The sequence below is a fragment of the Alosa sapidissima genome, chromosome 14 (assembly GCF_018492685.1).
Source record: "Alosa sapidissima isolate fAloSap1 chromosome 14, fAloSap1.pri, whole genome shotgun sequence".
In the NCBI taxonomy this organism is placed as follows: Eukaryota; Metazoa; Chordata; class Actinopteri; order Clupeiformes; family Clupeidae; genus Alosa; species Alosa sapidissima.
In genome coordinates, this window is record NC_055970.1 from 31,819,570 (window position 1) to 31,838,194 (window position 18,625).

Below are 18,625 nucleotides of genomic sequence, written 5' to 3' on the forward strand. Positions count from 1 at the left end.
CTGTATTTGTTCCCATCTCTTCCAACAGCTAGATCTGCCAGGCAGCTACAGTGCTACACTCTGGAGGCATCTTTAAATCATGCCCCCTCAGAGTGTTAACCTGACTCTCGCTAGATGAATTTCGTTCCGCCTAGCTCCACTCACATCCAACTGGGATCGGTTCTGTTGAGAGTGATTTCAGCACAAGATTGTATGGTAGAGCCAATCAGGACGCAAGGCGGGAGTTTCATAGATGTGACGTATAGCGTAGAAGGGACTGTGAGACTGTTCTCAGCGTTGCACGTCAATAGATGTCGGACAAGTGCTTATCCAATCTTATGCAAGGATTTTTTTAATAAGGCCCAGCCTGAAGCACCACTCCAATGGATCGATCCCAGATCGATGAATGGAGCTAGGCGGAACAAATTCATCTGGCGAGAATCAGATTATCAGAGTGTAGCTCTAGCTGTTGACTTCAGAAATTCGAGCTAGGTAGCACAGATTGTTTTCATTTTTTTCCCCCTTCTACCGACAGGCTAAGTGACTTCGAGAAACAGAGATCTATGTGAAAAATGGCCAGTTTTCCTTTATGAGGGGGGGGGGTTACCTAACACACATAAATAGGACTACAGCACAACTATGTAGCTAGCTATACCATTACACTCAACACCAACTCATCTACATCTAAGCTGGGTTTGAGACTGCACACTGTGCAGATGCACAACTGAAGAAAACTTGACTTTGTTTGGGTGGGCAAGACATTACATTACATTTGGCTGACACTTTTTAGCCAAAGAGAAAGACACAATGCTTGGGTGGACTTGTGTGTGTGTGTTTGTGTGTGTCTGTGTATGTGGATGCGTCTGCCTGTGGATGTGAGTGTGTGTGCATGCGTGTGTGTGTGTGCGTGTGTGTGTGTGTGTATGTGTGCATGTGTATGTGTATGTGCGTGTGTGTGTGTTGATGTATGTATGTGTGTTTGCGAGAAAGAGTGCGTGTGAGACAATATCCTCTTCCAGCAACCCTTTGCTCAACACCACCATCTACAGGCTTGGCACTACTAAACTTGGCATACCCCCAGGGAATGTCAGGTTAATCATACACATACAATTTTGTGCAGTTCTGAACATCTTAACGGAAGATAGGGGCGATTAAAGCAGAATGATATTGCATTTTAATTTTTTACCGGGGGGTGCAAATCACAAATGAGTGATTATGGGCTAGGTTGATGTGGGCTCTTATGACCAACTTACCATAAAAAAATTCTTCATCATCAGTGACACGGTTCAGGTAGTTATTTAGGAAAAACTGCATTTTTTGGGTTTCGGGGGGACCAAACGAAATTTTTCCGTAAAAGTCTAGTGGGGCTACATACCCACCAAATTTCATGTGTCCTGGTGTTTCGTGTGTCCCAGGGTATCGTTGACCAAAAATTCAGGAAGTAGATGATAAGAAAAAAAACGAAAAGAAAAAAAAACTTTGACAATCCCTATATAAGTATATATACTCTTTTGATACCGTGAGGGAAATTTGGTCTGCATTTATCCCAATCCGTGAATTAGTGAAACACACTGCACACAGTGAACACACAGTGAGGTGAAGCACACACTAATCCCGGCGCAGTGAGCTGCCTGCAACAACAGCGGCGCTCGGGGAGCAGTGCCTTGCTCAAGGGCACTTCAGCCGTGGCCTACTGGTCGGGGTTTGAACCGGCAACCCTCCGGTTACAAGTCCAAAGCGCTAACCAGTAGGCCACGACTGCCCTGGTAGGCCACAGCTGCCCTGCGATAGCTTTGCTAGCGGCGGTCATAAAATTTCTATTAAAGTTCCTATGTCATCATTGTAAACACTACTGTGATCTTCAGAAAAATATGGTTAGGTCAACTTCCTATCATCTGTGAATTTCTCTGAATTCTAATGGTAGTAATTCCTCTGAAAATATTTGAGGAAATACTACCAGCCTACAACATAAAATTGTCTTTTTCTGTAGACAGTACAGAATTTTAATTTTCAGTACAATGTCTGATCTTATCCTCTGGCCATGAATATGTTTTTGTGATGATCGGGATATAGAGAAGGGAGACCAATGTGGATATTAGTAGCCTACAAGTCGAAGATTCATTAGTCGTGTCCTTAGGCATACCTTTTCAGGTCAATGCTTTTAAAGCAAACATGAAATGGTCCCATAGAGAAGATATAGCCTACAATAAATGGTTGGCTCTTGGCTTGACATGGGTGTTAGGGTGTGGGGTCTTAGTCATGATAGTGGTGATATAATTGTAGCCTACCCTAGGATAAAATTCAATGTTTTGTGAATGTTGGATTGAGGGAGGCATCTCTTGCGTGTGTGGATCTAGTCCAGGGGTGGCCAAAACTTTTGACAGTCATTGAATACAATCGATAAACTTCCTCCTACCAGAGGGAGGCAGCAATGTATCCCCATAGCATTTGTCTGCCGGAAACCATAAGAAGAAGAATATTACGCTTTCAGCCATTGGTCTATGATTGGTCGTTGCTCGTATATCCCACAATGCATCGCTAAGCTACTTCCTTTTCTATTCGGCCATTTTCCGCCCCGAACGGTATGTGTTTTATACCCAGGTATAGGGACAAATTAATCTATGATAATCCGAGGTGTTTGTTTTATTACAGATATGTATAACCTCATTTACTGAAAGTATAACGTGTCCTGATAACATATGTGTAATTATTTCAGATTTAGCATGTGTGACAATGTTGTACTGTAGAGTCAACGTTGAACAACATCAGTGGTCCGCTGCGTGTCTGGTCATGCATGAGTAGTACAATTCGTTGGGTTATATAGTTTCATATGATTTTAGAGAACTAGAGTAGAAGACTTTTTTTTATGAATGATCTAATCTGACAATCTGTTACGGTACAACAGAACAGTCCCATCCTAATAATGGCTCTTAAGTTACCTTCGTTAGCTAGCCAGCTAACATTAGGTTTCAAATGCATCCACGAACAGTCAACATGGCCTCGTTTGACGCGTGGTGATCACAACACGAGTGGTTTAGAATAGTGTCTACCTATACTAGTCCAGATGGTCAGAGTACTTAGTTGTAATAGTCTTCTGTTGTGGTATATTGAGTAGTAACTAGGTCTAGAAAGTTGAGCCAATAGTCTAGCCTGGTTCCTCCGCTTGCTGCTCTGTTAGCAGTCACGTGATGTGTAGTGGTCGAGTGAAACGAATAAATCTAACGATGAAATACCTTTTGTCTGTGTAGGGAAGTAGGCAACCATGGCCCCCAGTCGGAATGGCATGATATTGAACCCTCACTTTCACAAAGACTGGCAGAAGAGAGTTCGAACATGGTTCAACCAGCCTGCCCGGAAACAGCGCAGGTAAGTGTTGACTCCGCTTACTATTGAGTGAAATTGTCGGCTTTACATTTACTTTGAAGCATGTAGTCACTGTGTTGTGATAAAATGTAAATATTAATAGGCCAGACTGTCAACGGTTCCTGTTTTGTTTGAACTACTGATGAGGGATCATTGAAACTGTAGGCTTAATAGATTTTGTACAGTCAACGCTCCCTCTACTTTACAGACGTAAGGCTCGTCTGGCAAAGGCTCGCCGCATCGCACCTCGCCCTGTTGCTGGACCTCTGCGACCTGCAGTGAAATGTCCAACAATCAGATACCACAACAAGGTTCGGTCTGGACGTGGGTTCTCACTGGAGGAGCTGAAGGTATTATCAGCTTTGTTGGTCTACCTGTATGACTTATCTGTCCTGATTGTAGGTCTTTTGTACTGAAAAGGAGAATATTACACATTGAAGGAGCTATACTGTCTTGTAATGGATCACTTGGAGTTCAGTTGGCTCTTGGTATGATTGTTCAATGTGCATTGTGCACACTTGTAACTCTTAACGAGCCAGTGGACTAGACGGTTTAAAACAGTGACTTTTACGCTTGTCCTGCTTAAACTGTGGCCTTGGTGAGCAGGTAATTGGGTGGATTGGTTTTAAGACATTAAACTGTGCTGAAGAAAGTTCTCTTCAAAAAGCTAGAAGTTAGAGTTCTTGCGCAATTAGTCAATTACTGTTCTGGGTGGTTGTACTTTATGGTCATCTTAATGTTAAGTAAATGTAAGGAGCATGGGACTGGGTCAGTTGCTGACTTCAAGAAAAGCTTATTTAAAAGCTTTGTTTAATTGCCAAGTTGAGTATTTATGTGTTTGAATAATGTTAAAAATATACATATATATTCTGTTGTGCTCTGCAGTTGAGCATCAGTATAGAGGTAGTTTCTGCATACCCATCCAGTAAAAAAAAATGAACTGAGCTATTGACCCAAGTTAAGTTTAGAATTTGTCAATCACATGCATTTTTGTATTTTTCAATCTGTAGTTGACCCCATTTTATTTCTTTGTCTTGCATATAAAATTCTTGGGCCTGTATTCCAGTCTGAATTAGATTTATTTAATCTCTTGCAACAGTTTGTAGCCAGTTTTGCGGTCTCTGTTCAGCAGTCAAGTGATGACAAATCTCCGGAATCTCTGTATCTCTTTGATGATGCCCGAACCCTTTTATCTGATGACTGCCTGAATTTCTAAGACATCACAGAAGATGGCCTTCTGATCATCATTGTGATTACACATGTAGTGAGCATACAATTAGTGATGCATGGTGCAAATCAATTATGTACCTCCTCTTCACCTCATCAGGCTGCTGGAATTAACAAGAAGGTGGCCCGCACCATTGGCATTGCAGTGGACCACCGCCGCCGTAACAGATCCACAGAGTCCCTGCAGCTGAATGTGCAGAGGCTGAAGGAGTACCGCTCCAAGCTCATCCTTTTCCCCAGGAAGGCCTCTGCTCCCAAAAAGGGCGACAGCTCTGTAAGTCACCTCAGCACTTCATCTTGCCCAACATCTGAGTGGTCTAAACAGAAACTGATCTGTGTTGCTTTTATGTTTTTTGGGGGACCTTGCACTTCATTAACCACTCAAAACATTATCCCTTTTAAAGGAATACAATTGCATTGTATGTTTAGAACATAAATACATCACGCACAAGATGCATGATATTCAAATATCATTTTCTCTAGAAAGAATTATTGGGCCCATATTCCAGTTAGAACTGGATTTGTCATCTCTTGCATCTAAGAGCATTTGACATCAAACATATTAGTTTGAGGTTTTTTATGGTTTCTTTTGCTTATTTGTCCTGTTCTCCTTGTATTCTGCAGTCAAGTGATGACAAATCTCCGGAATCTCTGTATCTCTTTGATGATATACTTGAACCTTTTGGCTGATGACTGCCTGAATTTCTAAGACCACAAAACCTCTGGGCCCGTATTCACAAAGCATTTCATCTTGTCCCTAAGAGTACTCCTTAAATGCAGTAAAACTAAATTTTCTCTCTTAAGCTAATCACAGCGTTAAGACCAATTTTTTTGTGAGTAAGAGCTCCGTTATGGTTGGCGTCAATTCTCATATGCAAGCTTGCTTGCTTTTAACCTCTGTGATTGGCTGAAGAGTGACAGGTCTGTCAGTAAGTAGTCATAACTGCATGAGTCGGGTACCCCAAAGGACTAGAGACAAAAGTGACCGACTACAAATGAAACAGTAACAGGATACACTATACACTGACGTATCTTTGCGAAGTTTATAAAATTGACCTGTATGGTGACCGGTTTGCCCACATTTAGGTAACATTCTGACAATCAATATATTTGGGGGGGGGGGTGGTATGCATTTCTTAACATAGTGGAATGATTCAAACTACTGCCCTTGACAAATACTAAGCACTGGCAGCTGCTGCTTTTAGCTTAAATACTTTGTGAATTGCTCTTTGTCAAAAAAACTAAGAGTCCTACACGACACGGGTCCATTATTCTTTAGAGTTTCTTCTAAACTTGCCATTTAGGAGCTACTTTTAGCCTTAAGGTTCTTTGTGAATATCTGGCTCCCCCCCCCGATTGTGTTCACTGTGTTTTTTTTTTTTAAGTGTGTTGCTCTGATTTAGGTGGTAAAAAATATTAATATATTGCATCTTCATATTTTCACAGGCCGAGGAATGCAAGATGGCTACTCAGCTTGCTGGTCCAATTATGCCCATCAAAAATGTAAGCATGACTTCATTACTTTGCTCATCTTTGAAGAGGGTTCTCGCCCCTTTAGGGCATACATGAAATTCCACTCATGTGCACTTTCAATATGTACTGTTCAAGTACTTATGTATGACGGGAGAAGAGAAAATATTTTTGCCATGACTAGATTAAACTTGACATGTTGACATTAAACTTGAAATTTTGAGAATAAAGTTGAAATATCATGTTGACTTTAATCTTGATATTTCGTTTTTATTCTCGACAATCAAAACTAGTTAGTATAGTTGTTGCTAAACCCAATTCTGAAGTACAATTTCACCAAATCTAGTCTACTCAAGGCATTTTGAGTCGTTGGCCATCTAATTGAGACTGACTGTCGATTTAGTGGCAGCTACTTTGGAGCGGTTGCTCTCTCCAAACTAGTTTTGATGGACATGTCAAGATGAAATGTCTAGATTAAAGTCGGTATGGTATGTTTCAAATGACACGCATGCTCTGGAATTACTGTTCTTTCTTGATCCTCCTGTTAAATCTGATGACTGGTCTCTCTTCAAACCACTGTTTGTGTGTTGTGTAACCCAGTCTTACACCTTTTCTGCTGTTGTATACAGGTGTACAAGAAGGAGAGAGCCCGCGTCATCACAGAGGAAGAGAAGAACTTCAAGGCTTTCGCCAGCCTGCGTATGGCCCGTGCCAACGCCCGTCTCTTTGGCATCCGCGCCAAGAGGGCCAAGGAGGCCGCAGAGCAGGATGTGGAGAAGAAGAAATAAGAACATTTGTTTGTACGAGACTAAAAATAAAAATCTGTCAACAAATGTGGGCTCTTGCTTGTAAGGTTTTAATGAAGCTTTGAGGTCAAGCTAACAAAGAATACTCTGAAGATTTCCACAGTAACACCAGAGATCCTTGTTGGACCAATTGCCAATGACCTAACTGCTAACTTTCACTGTTGATTACGCCCCCAAGCCCACTCAAATCTCTGGGATTTGAGAAGTGGTCTGGTGTTAACCAGGCTGTTTACGCTTGGTGCATGATTTTCTTAACTTGCTGAAACTGCCTGCTAAAAACATTGAGTCGTCTGTCTTTGTCCTCCTTGTAGTTGCAGATAAGTACAGTACCAGCACATCTGTATATGGCATTTCTATTGCAACGTAAATGTTTCAAATTAATTTTAAGAGTCTTAACAGGAGATTGTCCTAAAATGATGCAGAACTGTCACCCATTGAAAAAATACTCTTAAATCGAGCAGGAAAAAATAATTTAATAAAGTATATACCTTACTGATGAAAGGCTAAACAAAAAAGTATTCCTTGCAGAAAATATATGAAAGCTGGAATAAGGATCTTCATCATTCAGATACAGATATATGTTGGAAAGAATGTTAACATTTAATTAATGCTGTCACCACCAATGAAAATCTTTGCCTTATACAATATAAGCTGATGACCAGGTATTACACTAAGTCCAAAATACATACATTTTATTCCTCTTCCTCCTCCCTCTGTGTTTAGTGCTGCTCTCAGGAAGACACCATTATACATGTTTTCTGGGAATGTGTGAAGACTCAAAAGATATGGAGCCCCGGATATGTCATGGGGAAAAAAATAAGTTGTGGCCACGAAATAGCAATTCGTTCCCACAAAGTACTAATTTGTGGGCACGAAATATTAATTTGTTCCCACGAAATAGGTAGGCCTAGGCTGTGCACTGGACAGTTGGATGAGCAAATCAAGCGCAACTCCTCAAACAGGAACAGTCGCTGTCACACAATGGACAGGTACGGAGCCCCGGATATGTCATGGGGGGAAAAAAATAAGTTGTGGCCACGAAATAGCAATTCGTTCCCACAAAGTACTAATTTGTGGCCACGAAATATGAATTCGTTCCCACGAAATAGGTCATTTGTGGCCACATAGCGGTACAAAATATGACCGCCGCTCAGTCCTGTACATCCGTTCCGCGAAAATAAATCACACTTCAATTTGTCTCCATATTTTACTCCATCCCCCACTCTTGAAACTTTTGTGTATGCTTGTTTGGCATGCCTGAGTGTGTGTGTGCGGCTGCACAGAAAGTAGCCTACTGGTGCTAAAAAGGTGAATAGATTGTAGAATAGCCAAAGAAGACAGCATTGTTATTAAACCTTTAAAATCTCTAAATAATCACAAGTAGGGCAGTTCATCACAGTTTATCCATTGCAACTGGATTGATGAAAGGTCACTTACACCTGTAGGCTACATTGTATTTGGGAAAAGCAAAAGGTATCAGCATAATGTTATTTATTTATAAACAAAAACATCTCTGTCAGTTCCATGCCGTTTTCAACAGCTATCAAAAACAAAGGTCATTTTTGGATGGATGGATTTTTTGTGAATGTTTCTTCTTCTTCTATATAAGATTTTAGTCATCTTTAGTTCATGTAATACTTTATTGTCAATGCACAAATTAAGTAACAGTAGTCTGAAACGTTATTGTTAATGCACAAATTAAGTAACAGTAGTCTGAAACGAAATGCTGTTTTACATCTAACAAGTGGTGCAAATAACTGACATGTCCAAATGGGCCTTGATGAAATGCGTCGCTAGACTGTTCATATACATTTTAACGGGCCAAAGTTGAAGAGCTGTTGTCCGTTATTGTTCGTGCAAATATAGGCTGATTCATGTTCCCTTGCATTGTGTAACTGATGTCCATGGCTAGTCTGGCTTTCATCAGACCAAGCTCAATCTTTTAAGAAATCAATAATTAATTTTCCAATTGAGATATCCACGTTCTGGCTATTCTAAATGCAACAATGCATCAGGGAGTTATGACAAAACTGTAACAAACTAGATCCTAATAGAAAGCTGTTAGCTTCCCTAAGCTACAGGTAGGCTTATAAGGTAGGCCTATTTACAACATAAATTGTCAATAGGCTATGCTGGCGACACAAATAAAATCTCCTTTGGAAACGAATGGCTTTCGCCTTACAGTATCAAGCGGACTTAGATTGCCATATCCTGGTGAAAAGTTGTAATAAAATTCACGCAGCTCCATGAGTCAAGGAAAGCGCGAATGAAGTAGCCACTTCTAAATGGGACCCACTACACAGTAGCTTAAGGCTACAACTACCAAGCTGGAATCAAATCACATCGATTCCCCTCTCACACCCTGCACCCTGCACGCACTTAAAACAAAATAAACAGGCGTCTCAGTCTCACGCATGTATAGGCAAAACTGTATCAGACTGGTGTAACGTTGGTGATGATTTTTGTAGCACGTGCAACAAATGACAGTCGAAAGATACAATTACAGTGCTGCTATCAATTTGCTTGGTATAACCGCATTTATAGTTTTCTACAAATGCAATCAATCAAATTGGCCTCCATCACTCAACCAACGCTAACGGTAACATTACCTAGGTCCTTATTGATATTATAAGATTAACGTACCTGCAGTAAAAACCAAGCATGTCCGATAAACATCCTCAGATTTATTTCGGCTTCAAGAAGAAATGGGAATTACATTTCATGTGAACATCGTCCTATCCTTATTAGACGTTCTCTGCGGTAAACTACAGTCCTTGTAAGCGTCCATTGTTTTTCCAACCCACTTTTAACTTCCAACAAAATTACGTCTCACTGCAACGATGCGCCATCTAGTGGACAAACGACTACTTATCGCCAATACTGGAAATGCAGCCATGATGATGATGATGAATATTTATTTTGGCTTTCTTTTAATCCTACTGAATTTGTAATTATTTATCGGCCGTTCTGATACCGATAGTATGTGGGTGCCTGTGTGTGTGTGCGCATGTGTATATGTGTGCACCGCCATCTACAGGCCAATGAGTGTACAGTCACTAAATGTACACATAACCTAATTTTTTTTAGACCCCCCCCCCATGGAGGAAATTCTACGAAACTTGGCATACCCCCAGAGAATGCCAGGTCAATCATACACATAAAATTTGGTGCAGTTCTGAACATCTTAACTGAAGATAGGGGCGATTAAAGCAGAATAATATTGCATTTTCATTTTTTACCGGGGGGGGGTGCAAATCACAAATGAGTGATTATGGGCCAGGTTGATGTGGGCCCTTGAGACCAACATACCACAAAAGATTCTTCATCCTCAGTGCCACGGTTCAGGTAGTTATTTAGGAAAAACTGCTTTTTTTGCGGTTCGGGAGGCCCAGCACGGGGGGGGGGGGGGGGGGGGAGTGGCCCCCGGGGACGAAACTAAATTTTTCCGTAAAAGTCTAGTGGGGCTACATACCCACCAAATTTCATGTGCCCCGGTGGTTCGGTGTCCCGGGTATCGTTGACCAAAAATTCAGGAAGTAGATGACGGGGGGGGGGGGGGAAACTTTGACAATCCCTATATGACCGCTTCGCTAGCGGCGGTCATAATAAGTTTAAATAAGCTTATTGTAGTAGGCTTACATATGAAAAGATTTAAAGGGACACCAGGCAACGTTTTCATGTTAATTAATCATCTTCATAAGTTGGTATATGGTTAAATGACTTATTACGGCACGAATGAAGGCTCTCTCGCCCGCCCCTACTGCCTGTATAGGAAGAATATCCCACTTGCAAGTTCGGTGTGTCCTACCCGCCGACCTTCAGTCTCAGATCAGTTTACATCCTGCATCCCCAGCACAGAGGCAGGCTAACGAAACGCTAGCGATTGTTGCAAACCTGTTGTTGAAGGGTAAAGTGTGGAAGTACAGTCTTGAGCTAGTTGGTCACACTCAGGAGTACGCAGAGGAGTAAGTTTGATGATGGGATTTTTATTTTTCCCAAATAAGGCCAATATTTGGCAATTAGGATAACAAAAATAAACAAAAGAAAAAAATAGAAAAAAAAATACTTTCAATAAATGAAACAAAATATTGACATGATGTCAATATGTCAAAAAAACAATACAACAATCGTAACCGGCAATAATGTTTGACCTTAACAAGTCACCATAGCACAGAGAGCAAATAGGACTCATGTCCTGTCACTTACTGCTCTCCCTAAACTGACTGACACAGTATAAATAGGCCTGAGAATCACCACTAAGATTGGCACATACCAACTCTCAACCAAAAGACAGGGGTGTTCCAGGTAATCCATCATGAAAAAGCTAATACAGCCATCACCAATCGATCTATTACACTAGAAATACATATAAAATATCATTAGTCACCATGCTCCATTTGACATAGTCAAAACGTATATGAAACAGCTAAAAATATAAATTCACTAAACTATGAATCAATTCCGGTTGACCCGGAGGTTTCAACGATATTTAAACTGGACATTCGCGGCACACATTCTTTTATACAAAACAAGACGAGACAAGACGAAACACCGGTAAGACAAACATAATGCTGTGATAACACATGTATCTATTGAGCTAAAAATAAACGGAACAGTTAAGACAAAGACATTTGTGTTGCGTGGTTATTTTAACAGAATATGTGACGTGAATAGTAAATGATTGTAAACAGTAAGCGATGTAATGATAGTGGTTGGTAGCATGCAATAAATCACCGTAGTGTTTGATGGTATGTCGACTAGTTAAACAGCTACGGGATTACGGCAGAGGTGTATGATGAATGACAATGTTAACAAAGGATTTTAAAACTAGTATGGAGGTGAACTGAACACATAGACACGTCAGACAATGACACTCAGTCCGTTTGTATACTAAAGGTAGCGCCTCGCTACCGTGACGGTGGGTATGCACCCGTCACACACCCCCCTCCTTAAGAAGGAGCGTCCATCTCGTGGCGCGACAGAAAGTCAGCTATTACATTGTCCTTGCCAGCCCTGTACCTCACAGTAAATTTGTAAGGTTGCAAGGACAGGTGCCAGCGAGTAATCCTGGAGTTAAAATCCCGCATGCGATGGAGCCATTGCAAAGGCCTATGGTCTGTCTCTAGGACAAACTCCTTCCCCACCAAATAGTACTTAAGAGTGTCTAGTGCCCATTTAATGGCGAGACACTCCTTTTCTATGGTGGAGTAACGGGTCTCCCGAGGGAAAAGTTTGCGGCTCACATATTGCACGGGCCTTTTGTCCTCCCCCTCACCTTGCAGCAACACAGCCCCTAGGCCAAGGCCTGAAGCGTCCGTCTGCACTGTGAAGGGCAAAGAGAAGTCGGGGCTTTGCAGCACCGACTCACGGCACATGCTCTCCTGCAAATCCCGGAAAGCAGTCTCACACTCGGGAGTCCAGACCACCTTGTTAGGACTGGTCTTACGAGTGAGGTCAGTCAAAGCAACAGCTCGACTGGAGAAGTTAGGGATGAAGCGCCTGTACCAGCCGACCAGTCCCAAAAAGGATCTCACGCCCTTCTTGGTTGTGGGTGGCTGGCAGCTGCGGACGGCGTCCACCTTGTTGACTTGAGGACAGATAGTGCCACCACCCAGGACGTACCCAAGGTAGCACACTTCGGACCGGGCAAGCTGGCATTTGCTGGCGTTGACTACCAGCCCGGCCCGATGAATCCTCCGGAAAACGTCTCCCAGGTGCTCCAGATACGCCTCCCATGAAGAGCTATGAATCACCGTCAATGTATGCAGCAGCGTAGTCCTCAGCGCCGCTTAGCACCTGGTCCATGAGGCGCTGGAAACTTGCTGCGGCACCATGTAGTCCAAAGGGCATGACCCGGAACTGGAAGAGGCCAGATGGAGCTCTGAAGGCAGTCAGCTCTTGTGCTCGGGGGGAGAGTGGTACCTGCCAGTACCCCTTACACAAGTCGAGAGTGCTGAGAAACTCAGCCTTCCCCAGACGCTCCACCAGCTCATCCACACGGGGCATGGGATAAGGGTCAAATGCAGATATGCTGTTCACTTTGGAAAAGTCGATACAGAAGCGGAGTCCCCCGTCCTTTTTCGGTACCAGGACCACGGGACTACACCACTCACTGTGCGACGGCTCAATCACCCCCATCTCCAGCATCGCCTCCACCTCCTGTTTCAGCGCAGGGATCAGTCGTGCTGGAACCCTGGTGGTCGTCTGCCGGATGGGACCTGGAGATATCAGTCGGATGTCGTGTGTGATGACGTCAGTCCGCCCTGGTCGGTCTCTAAACAGGCCTCTGGGGATGATCTTGCGCAGATCTTCCTGAAGTTCAGGTGTAAGGTGGGTGACGGAGGGGTAGGTCGATTCGCCGCACGCAGTGGGAAAGTACTGCTCCAACGGCTCTTCCTCCTCGACAGTCCGCGCCCACAGCTGGTCTTTGATGTCAGACGATGGTCGGTCTATCCATTGTTTGAGCAGATTGATGTGGAAGGTCTGTTTAGAGCGACGTCTGCCAGGCATGGCGATTTCATAGGTAACTTCACCAACTCAGCGAAGCACCTCGAAAGGACCTTGCCATTTTGCCAGCAGACTGCTCTCAGTTGACGGCAACAGCAACAGTACTTTCTGTCCGGACGAGAAGGTGCGGCTGCGTGCACTGCGGTCATACCGCGTCTTCTGCTGTGCCTGGGCCTTGGCCAGTTGATCGTGGGCCATGGAGCTCAGCTGATCCAGCTTCTCCCGCATCCTAATGACATAGCTCGCTACGTTGGTCAGCTGGCGAGGAGCGTCCCCCTCCCAGCTCTCTCGAAGGATGTCAAGCGGGCCTCTCACCTCCCGTCCGTACAGGAGCTCGAAGGGGGAAAACCCGGTGGATGCCTGCGGAACCTCTCTGTAGGAGAAGAGCAGGTAAGGGAGCCACTGATCCCAGTCAGCTCCAGACTCAGACACAAACTTCCGCAGCATTGATTTCAAGGTCTGGTTGAACCTTTCAACCATGCCATCAGTCTGCGGGTGATAGGGTGTGGTTTTGATACCTCGGATCCCTAACAGGGAGTACACCTGCCTCAGTGTTTTGCTGATGAAGTTAGTACCCTGATCTGTTAAAATTTCCTTAGGGATCCCCACACGGGAGAAAAGCTGGATTAAACAGTTGGCTATCTGTCTAGCCTTGGTATGTCTGAGGGGGAATGCCTCTGGGTAACGCGTTGCATAGTCGCATATGACCAGAATGTAGCGGTGACCTGCCCTACTTCTTTCTAGGGGCCCTACTACATCCATGGCGATTCGACTAAAAGGTACCTCAATAACGGGAAGGCTGATCAGAGGTGCTTTCAAACCTCTCTTAGAGCGAGCAGTTAGTTGGCACTCTGGGCATGACCTGCAGAACTCTGCTATGTCTCTCTGAAAACCTGGCCAGTAAAACCTGTGCTTAATTCTGCTCTCGGTCTTAGCATTCCTTGGTCTGGCCATTTAGGGAAAGAGGTGTCCCAGATGTAGAACTTTGGCTCTGAGATGTTCAGGAACCACTAGCTGTTCTATGTCTGCACTCACTCTGTACAGCTTCTCATTATTTAAAACAAAGCATGTGTCACCCTCCTCAATGGCTTCCCTAGCCTCATCTGGGGTTTTTACAGCAGAAAGACAAGAGCTAAGTGTTGGGTCGACTTGCTGGAATTGTATGAAATCTTCTACCAAGACTTCATTGCCCTCTAGAGGTGGGGAGTCAAGACTTTCCTGCACTGCCGTGCCCCTCACTTTTGCTCTGCGCCTTTCTGCCTTTGACTTTTTGGTTTTGCCACCCGGGCAGCAACCAAACGGTAACTCAGACCAATCCTGATCTTGTTTCACTTTGGCTTGTGCTCTAGTTGTGACGTAAGCAGTAGCCGTGTTAACACTCTGTAAAAGATCGGTAAGAATAGGTACATCCTGGCCTAGAATCCACGTCACGCAGGTTCACACAGCGACTTTCAGTAAGCAGGGAGAACTCAAAATCATCAAGATTTGAAACAGATTATAGCCTTGATCAATCATGGAACCGTGTATTGGCTTGAGAGGTGCTGGGGAAATTAAATCTTACGGCCATCCTTCCCATCCCTTGTCTATTCTACTTGTGCTATTGTGATAATTGTGCAGAACCACTGACGGAACACATAAGTTGGTTGGGCTCATTAGTGCACCCATACACCCACCCCACTACACAACACACACGCAACCAGATTCTAACGCTAGGCGGGAAGGGACATGATTAACGTTGGCACTAGTTTAAGGAGGATATGCTTTTATAGAGTTAAGCATTCTTCCTTGAGAAAAATTTGAACTCCGAGTCCGGGTAAATAGACGGACACAGAGAGGTCAGCAGGGAATGACGAGCTGATTTTGGGCTGAGCTCAACATTGCGCTCTGCCCCACATTGAGCCCAGCCCCGATCTGCAAGCTGCAGCCAGGGGTGCCCGCATATTGGACTCGAGGTAGGCCTATGCCATTTGGGCGGACTGGTGTAGCCTAACAAGTTGTAGGGTAGGCAAGGCCTCATTTAAAATGTTACATGCCAAAATGCTATACGCCAACACGCTATAAAACGGCCATAGCCTATATCATGTAGGCCTACATCTCACGAAACCATTTCACACGCAGGCTACGTCAAAATGTCTGCTAAGGAGCGGAGGCACAGAGACAGCCTGTAGAAATGAGCATGGGATAAAATCGCACTGCTGCAACAAGTGGTAAAAATTGATCAGCTTGTATGATGATGATCCAACACACAGCAAAAGCTAATAATGATAGCCTACCAGTTAATAGCTTACCTTTATAAGATCCACAGAAAGTTTTTCAGAGTTCCACATTGGGCTACTTCAGTTATGAAGCATAAAGCAAAGTTAACGCACCAGGAAATGTGAGGCAAAATTACAATAGTGGTAACCCTGGACATAATGCTGTTGTCAGCAGCATAGCCTATCATGACCTATTCTTAAAACTTCCATTTCCATGAATGCATATTGTATTTTTTCCATTGCAAATATGTGCAGTGAGAAGCCCTCTGTTCCCTGCTGTAGTGAGATTTCATTCTTTTTGGTTGAGTGTAAAATGGGACGGTGGTAAGAAGTGGGGAAAGCTGTCTGTAAGGAGTTCGCACTACGTAAGAAGTTCGTCAGGAGTACTCTTGAACACCTGAGAGACTCTACTGTAACGTAAACTCTTTGTAACTTTGGCATATAGGCCTATTAAGGAGACTAGTCATCGTGAGCAGTAGGATCACCCAATCTATCAGCTTTTTTTCTGCTCGTCGTTCTATTGTGACATCAATGGAACCCTGCAAAATCATTATTTGATTGGTCAACAGCTCTTTTTCGAATGCGAAATTTAGCATGAAATGAGACCACTGCGAAAATGTTTTTAATCGCAACGAATTTCGTCCTCGGTGTGTACAGACTAATATGAATGCATGTGTTTAATAGGCTGCGTAATTTTGTGCGAATATTTCGTCCGAAAAATCGGACTCGGTGTGTACGGGCCTAAAGAAAGCCAAAATAGCATAGATCACAAGACCTGGTGATCAAACTATGGCCGAAAGGTCTGTTAGGATTCCACGTGTCCCCTCTGAAGGGCAGCTGGACCCCAACATCCAGGAGGGGAGGCTGAGGAGGCCGACCCCTGACAAGAGAGAGCTGGACCAGTGGGTGAAGGAGCTGGAGAGAAAGGTGGCGAGGGAGAGGATGAGGGACGAGCTGCGGCGAATGAGAGAGGCTGTGCACAGAAGGAGCCAAGAGATGTGGGCAAGACAGTGGGACTGGCAGTATGTACTCTACATTAATAAGTTGATACTGGAAGTTTATGTACAAGCAAGATGCTCATATTTGAGATTGTCCGGCATTTTGGTTCATTTATGATGTATGGGTTCAGTCATTAACAAATGTTTTTAAATCTACAGTATCTGTCAGGTGGCACTGAAGAAAAAGCAGGAAGAGAAAGAGAGACAAGGTGCCCAGCTGACAGGACTGGAGGAGAGAGTGATGAGAAAGAGAGATGACAACATGGCAATGCTGAGAGCGCAGGAGAGCGTGATGAATGATATCAAGAAAAAAGCAGTGGAGGAAGAGAGATGGAAGAGAAAGTGAGAGACTGGGAGAAACTCTTGAGAGAGAAAACAGTGGAGGTGGAGGGGTGGCCAATAAGGGGAGTGGAATAAAAAACAAGAGAGCAGGAGAGAATGTTGAAAGAAAAAGTAAAGGAGAATGAAAGACAGATAAGGGAGATGGAAGAGAAAGTGAGAGGATGTGAAAGAGTGTTGAGAAAAGAGAAAGTAACAAAGCAGGAGAGACGGTTGAGAGCAAAGGCAAAGGAGGAAGAAAGAGGGATGAGGGAAATGGCAGAGAAAGTGAGAGAGAAAGAGAGAATGCTAAGAGAGATGCAGAAAACAGCAAAGGAAGAAGACCTGAAAATGAGAGAGATAAAAAAAAAAGCCAGCGAGCAGAAGAGAATCTTGGGAGAGCTGGAGAGAACAGTGAAGGACCAGGAAACATAAATGAGAGAAATGGAAGAGAAAGTGAGCGAGGAGGAGCAAATGTTATTAGAAAAAGTGAAGGAAGGAGAAAGATGCAGAGAAGCAGAAGAACAAGTGGCAGAGGAGAGAATAAGAGAAATAAAGAAAAAAGCGATGGAGGAAGAAAGAAAAATGAGGGACATGGAAGAGAAAGCAAGAGATCGGGAGTCAATTTTGAGAGAGGCAGAGAAAAAAGTGAAGGAAAAAGAACAGACAAAAGAGATGGAAGTAGAAGTGCGAGAACATGTGAGAATGTTGAGAGAGAAAGTTAAGGAGACAGAAAGACAGACGAGCGAGATGATGGAGAAAGCAAAAGAGCAGGAGAGAATTCATCTAGAGATGGAGAGACAACCAAAGGAGGAAGAGAGACGAATGAAGGAGATGGTAGAAGCAGCAATAGAACGGAGGAGAAAACTAAAAGAGATGAAGAATAAAGCAGAGAAAGAAAGAGGAATGAAGGTAGAGACGGCAAGAGAGCAGGAGCAGAATATGGAGTCCGAGGACTGTGACACTGAGAGCGACACATACACAGACTCAGGCGATTCTTTGATGGATGAGGAGGAAGAGAAGGAAGCAGTCAAGAGACGAGAACAAATAGGTGAGAGGAGACAAGAAGAAGTAGCAAAGCTTAGAGAGAAGATCTTATTGGCGGTCCAAAGGGAAGATCCTCTATTAGCTTACGAGAAAAAGAGAGAGGAGCAAATGGCAAAGGTGAGAGAGGAAGAGAGAAAGTTGAGAGAGGTAGAAGAAAAAGCAAGAGAGCAGGACGAATTAATAAAAGAGAGGAAGGTAAAGGCTGAAAAGCAGGAAAAATTAAGAAAAGAGATGAAGGCAAAAACTGAAGAAGAGGAAAGAAAAAGGAGAGAGATGGAAGAGGAGCGATTGAGAAATGCGAGAAGGAGGCGGGGACCTAGGGAAGTGTTTGAGGATTTCTATTTTTTGCTCATAATAAAAAATTTTGACCTTAAAAGGCGTTATAAATAAAAACGTTCAAAGGTCTCATTTAGTTCTTTTGTCAAAATTATTTATACTTGCTTCACATTTTACACAGTGTCATATATTTTTTGGAATTGGGTTTGTAGGCTAATAAAGGCATTTGCACATGGCATATAGACATAACCATTTTATTTGCAATGCACCTTCCCCACACCAAAGACAACATTTGAATGCTGAACACAGTGAGTGAAGTAATCATAAGGTAGCATCAGCAGAAAATCACAAGATACATTCTGAATCATGCAGGAAATGC

General features: G+C 43.4%; 1 protein-coding gene, 2 non-coding genes and 1 pseudogene across 3 annotated transcripts; all 4 read left to right on the plus strand.

The window, feature by feature from the left end:
• The first annotated feature begins 2,464 nt into the window (after positions 1 to 2,464).
• On the plus strand, positions 2,465 to 6,872 carry rpl13 (ribosomal protein L13). Its single transcript, XM_042062315.1, has 6 exons — positions 2,465 to 2,561; positions 3,228 to 3,345; positions 3,551 to 3,692; positions 4,670 to 4,843; positions 6,016 to 6,072; positions 6,669 to 6,872. The coding sequence occupies exons 2-6, from the start codon at positions 3,242 to 3,244 to the stop codon at positions 6,825 to 6,827; spliced, it is 636 nt and encodes a 211-aa protein (XP_041918249.1). The 5' UTR covers positions 2,465 to 2,561; positions 3,228 to 3,241; the 3' UTR covers positions 6,828 to 6,872.
• On the plus strand, positions 4,480 to 4,564 carry LOC121682557. Its single transcript, XR_006022627.1, has one exon. It is a non-coding gene; the product is annotated as a small nucleolar RNA MBII-202 (small nucleolar RNA).
• On the plus strand, positions 5,199 to 5,276 carry LOC121682558. Its single transcript, XR_006022629.1, has one exon. It is a non-coding gene; the product is annotated as a small nucleolar RNA MBII-202 (small nucleolar RNA).
• A 10,171-nt stretch (positions 6,873 to 17,043) lies between the features above and the next one.
• Positions 17,044 to 18,360, plus strand: LOC121681485 (annotated as a pseudogene).
• Positions 18,361 to 18,625: the final 265 nt, after the last annotated feature.

Coding starts and splice junctions, on each gene's coding strand:
- rpl13 (XM_042062315.1), top strand. CDS start 3,242: ATGGCCCCCAGTCGGAATGGCATGATATTGAACCCTCACTTTCACAAA. Junction 3,693..4,669: donor TCTCACTGGAGGAGCTGAAG/GTATTATCAGCT, acceptor TCACCTCATCAG/GCTGCTGGAATTAACAAGAA. Junction 6,073..6,668: donor CAATTATGCCCATCAAAAAT/GTAAGCATGACT, acceptor TGTTGTATACAG/GTGTACAAGAAGGAGAGAGC.